Genomic DNA, 13,376 nt, shown 5'->3' on the forward strand with positions numbered 1-13,376 from the left:
AGGCAGATGAAGGTGGGCTTCTGACAAAGATTCTTTTTATTCAAATATTGAATTTATTGGTTTTTACAGGCTTGGATCAGAATAGCTACAAAGTAATGCTGAGAATACTGTAGTTCTGCTAGGATAAATCCCTTTTAAGGATAATTTACTCTGGAATAAAAATGTTTTTATGTGGAGCATCTATATTAATTATACCATTGTGAATTCAGAAAGCTATTGAACAATGTGAATGCTGTAGGCTCCTAGTTCTAGCATTGCAACTTTATTTGTGGAGGTGGAGGGGGTACAGCTAAGTAAGAAACTATAGGCGTAATTTGACTTCTGTATTTACCTTCTTTCACTTACTGCTCTCTGTGCCTTTCTTAATAGAGCTGGTTTTTTTATGGGTTGTAGAAATCTTTTCTTAGATCAGAAGACTTAATGAAATTATATATGTATCCTGGCATTGAGCTGCAACCAACTCAGTTTTTAGTGGTTGATAGCACTTCACGGTCACACACAGTACCTTTTAAAGTTTATCCATATTAATATTAGTACTTGAAGCCATGCTTTCAAGTAGACTTACTTTTGTAACATAGTGGGATTTTTAATGTACTGTTCTTTAAAATACATTTTATAGTCTAACTTATTTTCTATGATTGGAAGTAGTTCTTTGAATAATTTATATTTTCAATCAAGGGTTGGCTATGATACGTTGGCAGGAGCTGTTCTTTTTTATTAAAAAAAGTTTAATTTTAAACAGCCATTTTAATGCCTTCTTATCTGTAGCAGTTGTTCACACTTCTAGAAATTTAATATTAATGCAATATGTGTGAGACAGTGTTGTGATGGGGCAGAGCAAATGACAAACTGGGAACTTAGAAGTCCCATCAGCTTATCTCTCTTTATTGTCTTATGCTGTGATTACATGAGAAGAGGAGAATGTTCCAGCTCACGATCATTTTTGATGTTTCATTGAAAGTTGTAAGGTTTTTTTAGATGTTGTAAAATACACGTTATAGAGCAGTTTCCATGTGTAAAAGTATATGATAGTGTCATTCTCAAGGCTGGACAAACAGGCTGAAACTGGCCCAGGATCTTGAACAAGTCCTCCAGCCTGTGACAGTTTATTTGCTGCTAATGTATCTTATTTTGCCCCTCCAGCCCGGTGCAGTTTACAGGTAGAGGGTAGGAAATAATGGCAAAAGGAGCTTTGCTGTGCCTGAAATCCCTGGGTACTGTATTTCAGTGCAAGCATTTTTCTTTTGAAGCTGTACGCGTTAATGCATAGCATCTACACCTTTTGTAGGTTATGTAAGATTGTATGTGTGTTTCTTAGCTGCACCGTGGAGCTGACAGCTGCATGTGTCATGGAAAAGAAGCCATTAATTACATCATCAAGTAGTGTAGTGTCGTGTCACAAGATCCCTCAGACGTGATCCTCCCTTTCTCTCTCCTGCTCCCAGAAGGAAGATAAGGCAATGTGACTGTTTGAGAGGTGGAGCTCTGAGGCTGGGGGATAATGAGAGCCCTGGTACAAGAAGGTCAGATGGTTCCTGAAGCAAGATGTCATTTAGGCACATCCTTCATTCACTCTTGTTCACTCACCCAGTATCTGTTAACCAGGAAAAACAGCAATGAAACATCCTGTGACCCTGTTCAGATCTTGACCTGCCCTCTAAACATCTCAGGTGAATGGAAGCCAAGTCATGTTCCACATTCAACTCCCTTCCCCATACCTAGTGTCTTTAAGATAAACGCTAATCTTTCTTGACATACTGAGGATGAATTGAAGTACTGCGATAAAGGATACAGGTTAGGTATAATATCTATACAGGGGGCTATTAAAAACTTTTCTTTTGAAGTGATCCCAAACAGTCTCAATATTTTCATTTTTCTTCCTTTCCTGGATACTCAATTAAGCTCCTGTTTAATAAGAGTTCTCTTTACGGCCTTAGAAAGTAAAAATGCAAGAGGGAAGTGATTATTTTTTTTTTTCTCCCCCTCCCCTTTTTTTTTTGTGCAATTCAGATATTACCTGTAAGATGAAAACAGGCTACCGTGGAGTATCGTTTCTCTTTCACCTTACAAAGATAATGAAATTATAGTCTGTTTTTGCTTTGAATGAAAATCTTTGCCTATAAAAACTGTGCAAAAGACAAAGATGCTGGTTCTTTGAAAATAGTTACCTATTTTTCATTTTATTTGGTATGTATTTTTCATAAATCTTGTTATACAATCCATCATAATAAATTAAGAGGAAAAATGTATTTAATCTTCTTTAGTATAAAAGGTTGGTGTACCTGTAGTCATGTATCAGTGTTAGTTTACAAAGAGTAATACTTCTTTAAAAGATCCCAGACCTGCATAAAAAGTTTGTTCTTTGTCTTCTGAGCTAGGAGAAGCCATGCTTTAAGGATTCCTTGATTTCTCTTCTAATGAATTGGAAAAAATGCTGCATTCAGTGCTCAGGGTAGGAAGATGGATGAGTGGCTGTGAGACATAGATCATAAAGTATTCAGACTTTTAACATGTGGAATGTCCCTGAAGATAAAGGCCATTTTATAACATTAATTAGGAAAGATATGTTAGTAGTTCAACAAAATTAGAAGGAAAGACAGTATTTGTACATATGCAGTAGCTTTTCCTTTAAATATTAAGTAGAATTACCTGTTCTCTGAGGAGGTAAGGATCTCTTAAATGTGAATAAAGAATGTTGTGTGACATCTGTAGCACAGTATTAAAATAAGCTTTCAGGTTTTGCTGGGAAGAAAACTGTAGAAGAGGGGACAGATGGAGGTGTTGCTATTTCATATGTGCAAAATTCCTTTTGGTTAAATTGGAAATACCTGTTGCACAGGTAAACTCCATTATTAGCACTGGACCTTCTTGTTAACAGTATACGTATCAAGAATTTTAACTCAGGTGTTAATGAAGTGCTGTTACAAAAACTACATTTCAAATAAGACACGGCTAAGTGATTTGAGGGCTTAGGTAAATGGTGCTGTACTTTCTTAGGATATACCCTTAGTTGTATCTGAAAAAGGCACAGTGTCCTTACCTTCAGGGAAATGGTTGAATCGGGGAAAAAAGCACTGGGTGTGCTCTACTAATTAGATAAGGAAATCTGCAAGTCCGCTTTATTTCAGAATTATAAGATCAAATTCCACAAATGCTTAATAGCACATTTGGCTGAATGATGTAGTGGATGTTACAATAGAGTGATATGGAGGGTGGTATCTGCACGGGGTTTTAATTAAGTTTTTCTGCACATCTCTCAAGCAAGGTACAACATGAGCGTAATGTTCTCATTACTCTAGAGCTAGCGTTCGACGGGTTTGGCAGGAAGCCGCAAGAATCTGACTGAGTTTCCTGGTCAAAATATATATATATATTTTTATTCTTAGATAAATTGAAATTTTTATTGTGACTACAATCTTTTTGAGAGGTACTGAGGTACCTCCATTTTTTTTTTAATTATAACTGAATTTGTAAAAGCTTCTATCGGTCCTAACTGGTTATTCTCTTATCTTGCACACTGAGCCACCCACAGACACTTGCTGTAAATTGTGTCAGTGCAGGTGACAGTCTGTCCACAACTCTTCTAGCTTTATTTGGTTCACACCTTGAGGACTTAGAGCCAAGAATACTGTTAGGTGATGGGCAGAAAGGGATTTTCTGTTGGTAAAATTACGTGTGATAAAGCTGGGGGAGACGGATGAAGGTGTTATTATCTCATGTAGTGGTCACAAAGCAAATTCCAAATGAAGCAGATAATGTTCCTAAATATTTTTTTTTCTGGATGCTCTTCGCTAAGAAGAAAACAGATGGATTTTTTTCTTCTGAATGCCTGCATTCACAAAAGCACTTTAATAATATGAACTAGAACAAATGATGCTCAACTCTTCTCCTGTTGAGAAATTGAGGGATACTTGGAATGTAATTTAGCCCTATTTTTCTTCTCTGAAAGCTCGTTTGTGTGGATGTTCATGTCATTTACTGAAATTTAATTTGCAAACAAGATTTACTTTAGTTCTGTTTTGAACTACTAATGCATACAGAGATCAAAAAACCCAAGCGATTTTGGAGTTATTACTGCTCTTCTATGAGACTGTGAATCCATAAAAAATTACTTCAGTTCAGAAAATTAGAAAATTGCATATTAAGTACGTTCAGTCATGCACAAAATCATACTGTTGTGGTTATCAAGCGGTCAGCATTTTGGTTTTCTAAACACATGAATGAGAAAGCCTTTCTTCAGAAAATTCTTACCAGTTACATCACTGCTTTTCTGCCCCACCTGAAAAAGGGAAAATATCCTTTTTCTGTTTATATTTATTATGGTTGGAAGGTCTGTTAAGATACAAAATATTTGAGCTAGGTATTTCTAGAATAAAATTATTAACTCAAATTTCTGCTGTAATCTTGGGAGTTCTTATATCTTGTATAATTCATTTATTTGTTAACATAATTATTCTATTGTCGTGTGTTGCCTGTAAAGCTCTTGAACAGTTACAAGAAATGCAAAAAAAAAAATTTATTGGTTTTTTTTTTATTTATTTAAACGTCCAGGTCAAAATCTAGACAGCATGCTTCATGGCACAGGAATGAAGACAAATCCTGACCAAAAGAAACAAGCAAATGGAGTAACGCTGGCTCCAGAGGACACCTTACCTTTTCTTAAGTGCTACTGCTCAGGACATTGTCCAGATGATGCTATTAATAACACATGCATGTAAGTATTGCATACAGGATAGAAGGGGGTCTTTGAAGAGGCTCATTTTTGCTCGTGAGAGAGCAAACTGTCTCTATAGAGTTCTGACTGAGGTTCTGTCACGTGATTTGCCTGTAATTGGTGAGAAACTCACTGGTTCTGTGAAGAGTTGAGCACTAAACCCCACGACCATCTGTATGTAAACAATACTGCTTTCACCATACTTTAAAACCATTTGCAACCAGTCATTTTGCCCCCAGCAACTGCTTTGAAGGACTGAGGTTTTAAGTAACCTGTAGCATTTTATAACTGGGTGAGTACTAAATGACCCAAATCTAAACTTCTGATATGACTACCTGCCTGCTCAGTCTAGTATTTCTTCATCTAGTAGTCAAAAGGTAATGTTACCAACATAGCCATTTACTGAGAATTCTTCCTGTTACACGTTCATTAGTTGTAGAGTATGAGGGGAAAGGTAGGGGCGGGAAAAAGAAAAGCCTCTGAACGTATAGGGACAGGACGGTGGTTCTAACTTTTATAGGCATAAGAATCCTAACAGACTCATGCACTGATTATGTGTTTGCTTAACGTGTCTTTTTCATGTTGTGAAATGTCCTTCATTTTCCTTTTTTCTCTTCATTTCCACTTCTGTGTTTAAGGCCCTTCTGTTTTCTTCCTTAAGAATTAATATAAAGATACATAATGGAAAAGATATTACTTGCTACTGTAATTTGAGTCTTGTGTTTAACATGTAATATTAAGCCTCTCTAAAGCTGTCACTTGACAGATAAAGCGGTTTTTGTGGAACCCAAAGAGGTAGAGTAAACACTGCTATCTTTTAAATGTAAACACAGGTAGTATTTTACGAACATAGTTTTTCAACTACAAAATGTTCAGTTACGATCCAGTATTTTGTCTTTCAATTCCTTTGGTATTTATTTTTTGCCTTTTATCGCCCTCTGGTGTATGCAGTCGGTATAGGCCTTACTGATTTTTTGCCTCTGAGCTAATGGCGGTATAGACATTATTCTGATGATAAAGCTGTTAGAGTTAGTAACACTGATGCAGTGTTCATGTGCAGGGTAGTTTATGGAATTATGCTTCCCAAGTCTGCATTTCTTTACATTCATTTAAATAAAAAAAAAATTGGCAAGCAAAAATATTTCTGGATTTATTTTCCTTAGTGTTTGTGTTGAGAGAATGAATGAATTTCGATTTACTTAATAAAATCTTAATTTTACAGGTATTGAAAGCACAGACCTACTATGGTGAACTGGTTTGGGATTCCATAGAAATATTGTTCACATTTTTATATAGTATAGAAATCAAAGTATTTGTATAAAGAGAGAATGGACAATTTAAGTGCCATGTTTTTAAAATAATGTAATCTGTTTGTTACTGTCAACTTCAGAATGGGTTGGGGGTTTATTTGATTGTTTTGCCCTAAAGGCTGAATATTTGAGAGAGAGCTTATGTGGGAAAAGTGTGGCTGAGCTTTTGACCTTGAAATAGCCACCTTTCACATACTAGGACTTGTCTTTGAAAGTTTATCGTTGCAGTCACACAAGTGATATCTTTAAATTTTTTTTACCCTATAAAATCGTAGTCAGTTTAGTCAGATCTTATAGTCTCTTTTAGTCAGATCTCCGCTGTTCTCCCCCCTCAGTTGTTTCTGAATGACTGCGTGTGTGGTTAGATATGAGCAATCTTGAAGGGGGTGAGGGAGTAGAAGAAAGAATATTGATGGGAAAACATCCCTACAGAGTTCTTTTTGAAAATACTGTTGTAGGGGGTCTTTTGTTCTCAAACTGTATGGTAACCACTGTGTTAAAGAGGAATTTTTCTAGATATTGCTATTCTGGTATTCTTAATGGGTTTGGGGGTCAACTAATGCTGCATATTAAACAACAAACATGCTGGTAAAGCACAATTGATATGTTTATTCCAGAACTAATGGGCATTGCTTTGCTATCATTGAAGAAGATGAACATGGAGAACCCACGCTTGCTTCTGGCTGCATGAAGTATGAAGGTTCAGACTTCCAGTGCAAGGTAAAAAAAATGAGATATCATTAAAACTTAAGGTTTCCATGGAGATTATGTATGGAAACTGCATACGCAGTTTAAATCTCTTTAGTTTACAACTGCAATCATAGAATTTTGCATGTCTCCATTTACCACTGAGGAGAACAGGACTGAACAATCATGGGTGAGTAGTGACAGAAAGGACACTTAATGGTGTTTGAGCAAACATTGGAATAGAGTCCTGGCTTCTTGGAGTTCTCTGCAAGTATCTGTAAGGCACTGACAAAACGAACAGGGGACATCAAGCTTTTACTTCTGTCAGTTGTTTCCTCAGTTGAAGAGACAACTTTATAGTCAACCTAATTTATCTGAGTAGTTTATGTTCTAATGTAGAATTTCTCGATTGTTTTAATTTGGAATTTCTTGGGTTCTTCAGCTCGTTTGACAGAAGAGCGTAGGCATAAGGACTTGTCTTCACACATTACACAAGAGCCCCTTAAAGTTTCATGAACATGTACACACAGTTTATCAAATGAGTATGTTTTCCTGTCCAATGTACAGCTTTTTTTTTCCTTTCTTGAAGAGTTATGTATTGTTACTCGCATGAGTATAACTTGCTTTTGATTTAAAGAGGTATAATTAAGCAGATGGCTGCCTTTAGAATTTCTTTAGCTGTTACAAAAGTTGAAACTGAAAACACAGTTAAAGCAAGGATTTGTTTAGAAGACAGGGATGTAACACTAGCTAGGCAACTGAATATTGCCTTGGAAGACTGGATTTTGCCTTTTCTTTTGTCGCATTGCTTACATTAAACAAAGCTTGCCGGGGTAATCACCAGCTGGGTTGCTTGCCTTTTTTTTTTTTTTTTTTTTGTTTCCTTTCCAAAATGCTGTCGCTGTTTTGGATACTCAATTTTAAATCTCTGGGACTTGCATTTATAACGTAGTTGTCAGTAGCACTGCTTTTTGGAAGCATGGTTGACTTCAATTATAGCTGTGAATGCTCAGGGTTACTATAAATCAGACCTGAGGTGTCATGACCTCCTGAAATTGTTCTTGTATTTATATTAGTGTCTTACCTTCAGATTGATTTTGTGCCCCTCATCTTTTATGTGGTGCACTGAAGATGTTTTTGAAGCAAGCAGCGTTGCTATGATGAGTGCAAAAGAATAACTTCTAAAGGAATTGGGTTTTTTTTGTCTTAAGAGCAGTATTTATTTAATATATGATTGACTGCTCTTGACCAAGCTTAAAAATTTTGCAATGTATGAAATGGTAAATAGGAACCATCTCTTTCTGTGCACCGAGTAAAAAAAGTTCCATGAAAAATAAAAAAAATGTGGATATAGAACGTATGCATCCAAAGAGATTAGATGATACTTGTCTGCTGCTGGGAAGTCATCTCATACATTAAATGGTGAGGTTAAATTGTGGGGGTTTTTTAAAATAAAATAGCTTAAACTTCTGTCTGTGCTGTGTTGTATCAGTAGTGTCACCTGTCCCCATCCTAGCTGATCACTTCAAAATCTGAATGTTTATTCAATTCTCCTTCAACAGGACTCGCCTAAAGCACAATTACGTCGAACGATTGAGTGCTGTCGGACTGATTTCTGCAATCAGGATTTACAACCAACATTACCACCACTTGATAGTACAGGTAAACAGCTCCTAGATGTTCACACTGCTACTAATAAATGCTATGTGGATTCTATTCTTCCTGATGAACAGGGGGAAAAAAAAAAGAAAAAGGAGAAAATGTAATTACAGTATTGCACAGATCTATTTTTTCCTTACTAAGTAATTTTGATATAAAGCTCTGTAGTACATGTCATACTCTATTTCCAGTTTTCCTTTTCTGCCACATCCAAGTTAATCTTTTCCTCCATCAGTCCCTCACAGTGTTTTTATTTTCTTACTCAGTTTGCTCATATCTTGATCTGCGTTTGATCTTTTGATCCATTTTTATTCTGTTTCCACAGCCTGTTATCTTTTCTTTTAAAAATTATTTTCTTGATCTGTGCTGTGCTTTGGCCATGATGAACGTGTCTTAAAAATTTAAGCATTCTGACATTGTTAACTGTTATCTACTGTAAATTCATTCTTTTCTTGCTGTTGTTCCCAGTGAAAAGAGTTTATGTTTTCATGCACTTACTCATTTGTTGCTAGACAAATATTACTGGTTTAAGTGTAGCTTAATACCATCTCAGAATCTTACTGCTGTAAGTCCTTCATTTCTGTTTCTAAGAACAAACTAACAAGAGTCGACCAAACCCAACGACTCAGAAATGTCAAGTTAAATCCTTTTTTTTGTTGTTGTTGTCACTCAAATGAAATTATCTCTACTTTTCTGATGTAAATACTTACTTTGATACTAAAACAGTATAAATTTTGTGGAATTTCATATGAACTGATATGTTATGTGCATCAGCTGTCTTGCTCCTTTCTGATGTTTGGCAATGGTTGAGGGTTTGACAGGACCTCTGGAGATCATCTGGTCCAGCCCCCCTGCAGGACCACCTAGAGTCAGTTACACAGGACCACATGCAGGTGGCTTTTGAGTATCTCCAAGAAGGGAGATGCCGCAGCCTCCTTGGGCAACCTGGATTGTTGCCTGATCACCCCCAGAGTAAAAAGTATTTCCTGATGTTCAGACAAAACCTCCCGTGTTTCAGTTTGTGCACATACATATACACAGGATATGAAAATATCATACCTAAGTAAACTGGTTTCAATAGAAGTTTAGTTAATAGACTTTGGAAAATTAACTACTTTTTTTTTTTTTTAAATAGATGGACTTTTTGATGGCAGCATTCGTTGGATGGCAGTGCTGATCTCTATGGCAGTCTGCATAATTGTCATGATCATCTTATTTAGCTGCTTTTGTTACAAGTAAGGAAAGTGCTTTCTTAACTGGCAAAGTTTTTAATTTTAATTCAAATGAGTGTGAACAGAACAGTAATGTTGTAAATGTACTCAGTTAATCCTATGTATTTCTGACAAAAATAGATTGGAAGTGAAACTGTTGTAATTTAATTTCACATTTCTGTGGATAGCAGTTTGCATTGCTAGATAAAATGAATTCTTCACAGCCTAGAATTCAAGTGAATTCGATCCTTTCCTCTGGCTACCAAGTGTTTACAGTTTTCTAAGTTACATATAACTTTGGTGCTGCAGCATTCAGTAAACGGGAATTTTGATAGTTAAATTACATCTATTTCTGAGATGTACCTTTGTGAAGTGCTTTTGCAAACCTAAAGCGACAAGGACATGGTTTATAACTTTTCCTTTTTTTGCTGTGTTTCAAAACTAAACAATTGGCCAGCTGAGCTATGGCAATTTATGCAGGTGCAGTTCAAGAGACTGTGCCTTCTTCTGTCAGCTCCAGTCCTGTGCTGAAGAGATGATCATTGTTCTAGCAGTTTCAGTAGAAATGTGCATGTGCCAGCCTCATCTGCCATGGTTCAAGGTTCAGTTTGTTACTTTAAACCAAAACGAGTGATGTTACGCTGGTAACACTGGCAGTGAGCTGTGTATTAAAACTGCTGGTTTTCCACCTGACTCATAATAAACTGACGTGCCTCTACATGTGTTACAACAACTTCTTAGTATTAAAAAAACTTTCTGAAAAAATTTCTGAAAAAAAGGGTACGGTAAAAAAAGCTATTTAAAGAGCTTTTTGCCTAGCTCAATTTTCTACTTGTTTTGAAGAGTGTTTTGGAGTTCAGCTTAACTTCTGTTATTTTTGCAGGCATTACTGTAAGTCGATGGCAAAGAGGCACTGTTATAATCGTGACCTGGAACAAGATGAAGCGTTTATTCCAGCTGGGGAGTCACTGAAAGACCTTATTGACCAGTCACAGAGTTCTGGGAGTGGATCAGGACTACCGTTGTTGGTAAATCATAAACTAAGATTTTTCTTCACTGAACTCCATCAAATATAAAGCTTGGTTTGTACCTATTGCGTAGAATAAAGCAGTTTATCCATAGAGTATGTTCATTATTTTGTATGCAATTACTGTGAAACATATAGTACAAAGTAAACACGTACAAAAGTATTTTGCACATAACTAAACTGAAGCGCAAAATTAGATTATATGTTAGGGAGTCTGTTGGCATCAGCAAAAATTAAAGAAAAATTAGAGCCTACAGACATTAAGATAAAAACGCAATGAATGGATAATACCAGTATCGAATTGAACAAACTCAGATGTATTTTTTCCTTAGTGTCCACTGTCCAATAAAATAGATTTGCGTTTTATTGGCTGATTCATAATTTTTGATGCACCATCCTATATAATACTTGCATGAAAATTAGCCAGTGAGACAGATGACTGTAGTTCTTTATAAAATAGAAACAAACAGAGTTGCAAGAGAATGCATCTGAATTCAATAAGAAGTTGAGCTGATTTAGTCTTTTGGTGTTTGTTATACAATTCTTTCTTGGAGGCAGCAATAATGACTTTGAAATGGGAATAATGGAAAATAATATTGAACAAATTTTACGATGGGATCAAAATTCAAAGCAATCCAAGCTTGAGAAGCAGCTTGTCCAGGTGCTTTTGGTTGATCTCCTCCACCTTCCCCTCATTTTTTCTTGGTGGTTTTTTTTTTTTTCTTCCCTAGGTTCAGCGCACGATTGCCAAACAAATTCAAATGGTGAGGCAAGTTGGAAAAGGACGATACGGTGAAGTGTGGATGGGTAAATGGAGGGGTGAAAAAGTCGCAGTGAAAGTGTTTTTCACCACAGAAGAAGCCAGTTGGTTCCGAGAAACAGAGATTTACCAAACTGTTTTAATGCGTCATGAAAACATCCTTGGTAAGGAAGCAGTATATTGTTTGGCTGCTGGAGGGCTTGTGTGAGGGTGAAAGAGGAAAGTAGTTCTTAGTGCGTGGCTTGAGGGCTATATGTCAGCTTCTCTGGAATAATCAGGTGGGTATCCCTTAATGGTATGCTAATAAAATGTTATTAGAAGGGTAGAATCTTGCTGCTCTTGGTTGGAAATGTGTCTGCAATTTCTTTGCTGGAAGACCGGAATAGTAACCTCGTGTATAGTTGAAATCTGAGCATTTACATTATTAGTTTTCATAAGGGGAACAGGTATCCTTTGATACAGTCCACGACAATATAGCTTTAGGAATTCTTACTAAATCTGTTGCATAAAAAAAATTTTGTACAAGTAAATTAAAACTTTGTTTATATATTTCGTAGGTTTCATAGCTGCAGATATTAAAGGCACTGGCTCCTGGACACAGCTTTACTTGATTACAGATTATCATGAAAATGGATCTTTGTATGATTTTCTGAAATGCACTACGCTAGACAACAGGGCTCTCCTCAAACTGGCGTATTCTGCTGCATGTGGTCTGTGCCATCTACACACAGAAATTTATGGGACACAAGGCAAGCCTGCTATTGCACACAGGGACCTGAAGAGTAAAAACATTTTGATAAAGAAAAACGGAACCTGCTGCATTGCTGACTTGGGTCTTGCAGTCAAGTTTAACAGGTAGATGAACAAATCCTCTATAGTGGGAAAACTTTCATATAATTGTTTTTTAATGTGCCAGATGTCCAATTTAAAAGGAAGATAGTCATTTGGTTGCATGCTTTCAGTTTTTTTCACTTTTGAGGGTAAAATGCTGTTCTTCCTTTGAGTGCTGGTAAGCATCAAGATGCAAATAGGTTGTTAAGGGAACAATGAAAAGACTCTTCTTGTGGAAAATAGAAGTAGCTTTGTAGAGGAAAGGAAGAGGAGACTAATTCATTCTTTATTCAAAACTGGCCTTTCATAGTAATTGCTATCATGTAATTTCATTATAAATTATCTCATAGAAAATTTGAACAGTGTAAAGGGCGTTGAAACTTAATTGAAAAAGTAATACTATAGTAGTGTTATTGAATGCTTTTTTTTAAGTTCAACGGAGCCAGAGAGTTGTCTTTTGCTACAATAGAGGCTGAAAGAAAACATAAGCCTTTGCAAATAATTTTCTCAGTTGTTACCAAATATACTCATCTTCATAGTGGCATTTAATTCAGTTTTTTCATATGTGTTTTCAGTGTCTTGCAAAAGAAGCAGTAAACTGTCAACTTCCATACTTACTGTCATTTGTCTAGATAATCTTTTTCAGGGAGGTACAATGTATTTTAAGTTTAGTATTGAGAGGGAAAGAAAAGAAAGAATTTAATTTGTAAATGGGAGCTTTGCAGTGTAGTGATTGCATCATACAGGATTTCATACCATGTCTTGTAATAGTCCACAATTCACTAACTTCCTAATATTTTCATACAGTGACACAAACGAAGTTGATGTTCCCTTGAATACTAGAGTGGGAACAAAACGTTACATGGCTCCAGAGGTCCTAGATGAAAGCCTGAATAAAAACCATTTCCAACCATACATCATGGCTGACATCTACAGTTTCGGGCTGATCATTTGGGAAATGGCCCGGCGCTGCGTCACAGGAGGTAAACTTTTAAATATTCTGTATAAAATCTAGCAGGCCCTTGTCTCACTTTAACAATACTTCTCCAGGAAATAATATAACAAGCCTGCTATATCAACAGGCCTATCATAGAATCATAGAATGGTTTAGGTTGGAAAGGACCTTGAAGATCATCGAGTTCCAACCCCCCTGCCATGGGCAGGGACACCTCCCACT

The 13,376-nt window shown here is 36.3% G+C and overlaps 1 protein-coding gene across 1 annotated transcript in view; it reads left to right on the forward strand.

Annotated features, from left to right (window-relative positions):
• Nucleotides 1-13,376, forward strand: part of BMPR1A (bone morphogenetic protein receptor, type IA) — a 46,644-nt gene that overhangs the window by 30,475 nt on the left and 2,793 nt on the right. The window contains exons 3-10 of the mRNA XM_009893031.1: nucleotides 4,552-4,714; nucleotides 6,642-6,744; nucleotides 8,274-8,373; nucleotides 9,506-9,605; nucleotides 10,465-10,609; nucleotides 11,340-11,532; nucleotides 11,926-12,223; nucleotides 13,007-13,182. Coding sequence (XP_009891333.1) covers nucleotides 4,552-4,714; nucleotides 6,642-6,744; nucleotides 8,274-8,373; nucleotides 9,506-9,605; nucleotides 10,465-10,609; nucleotides 11,340-11,532; nucleotides 11,926-12,223; nucleotides 13,007-13,182 — 1,278 coding nt within the window. The remainder of the gene's footprint in view (nucleotides 1-4,551; nucleotides 4,715-6,641; nucleotides 6,745-8,273; nucleotides 8,374-9,505; nucleotides 9,606-10,464; nucleotides 10,610-11,339; nucleotides 11,533-11,925; nucleotides 12,224-13,006; nucleotides 13,183-13,376) is intronic.

The sequence above is a fragment of the Charadrius vociferus genome, unplaced genomic scaffold (genome assembly GCF_000708025.1).
Source record: "Charadrius vociferus isolate BGI_N301 unplaced genomic scaffold, ASM70802v2 scaffold429, whole genome shotgun sequence".
NCBI lineage: Eukaryota > Metazoa > Chordata > Aves > Charadriiformes > Charadriidae > Charadrius > Charadrius vociferus.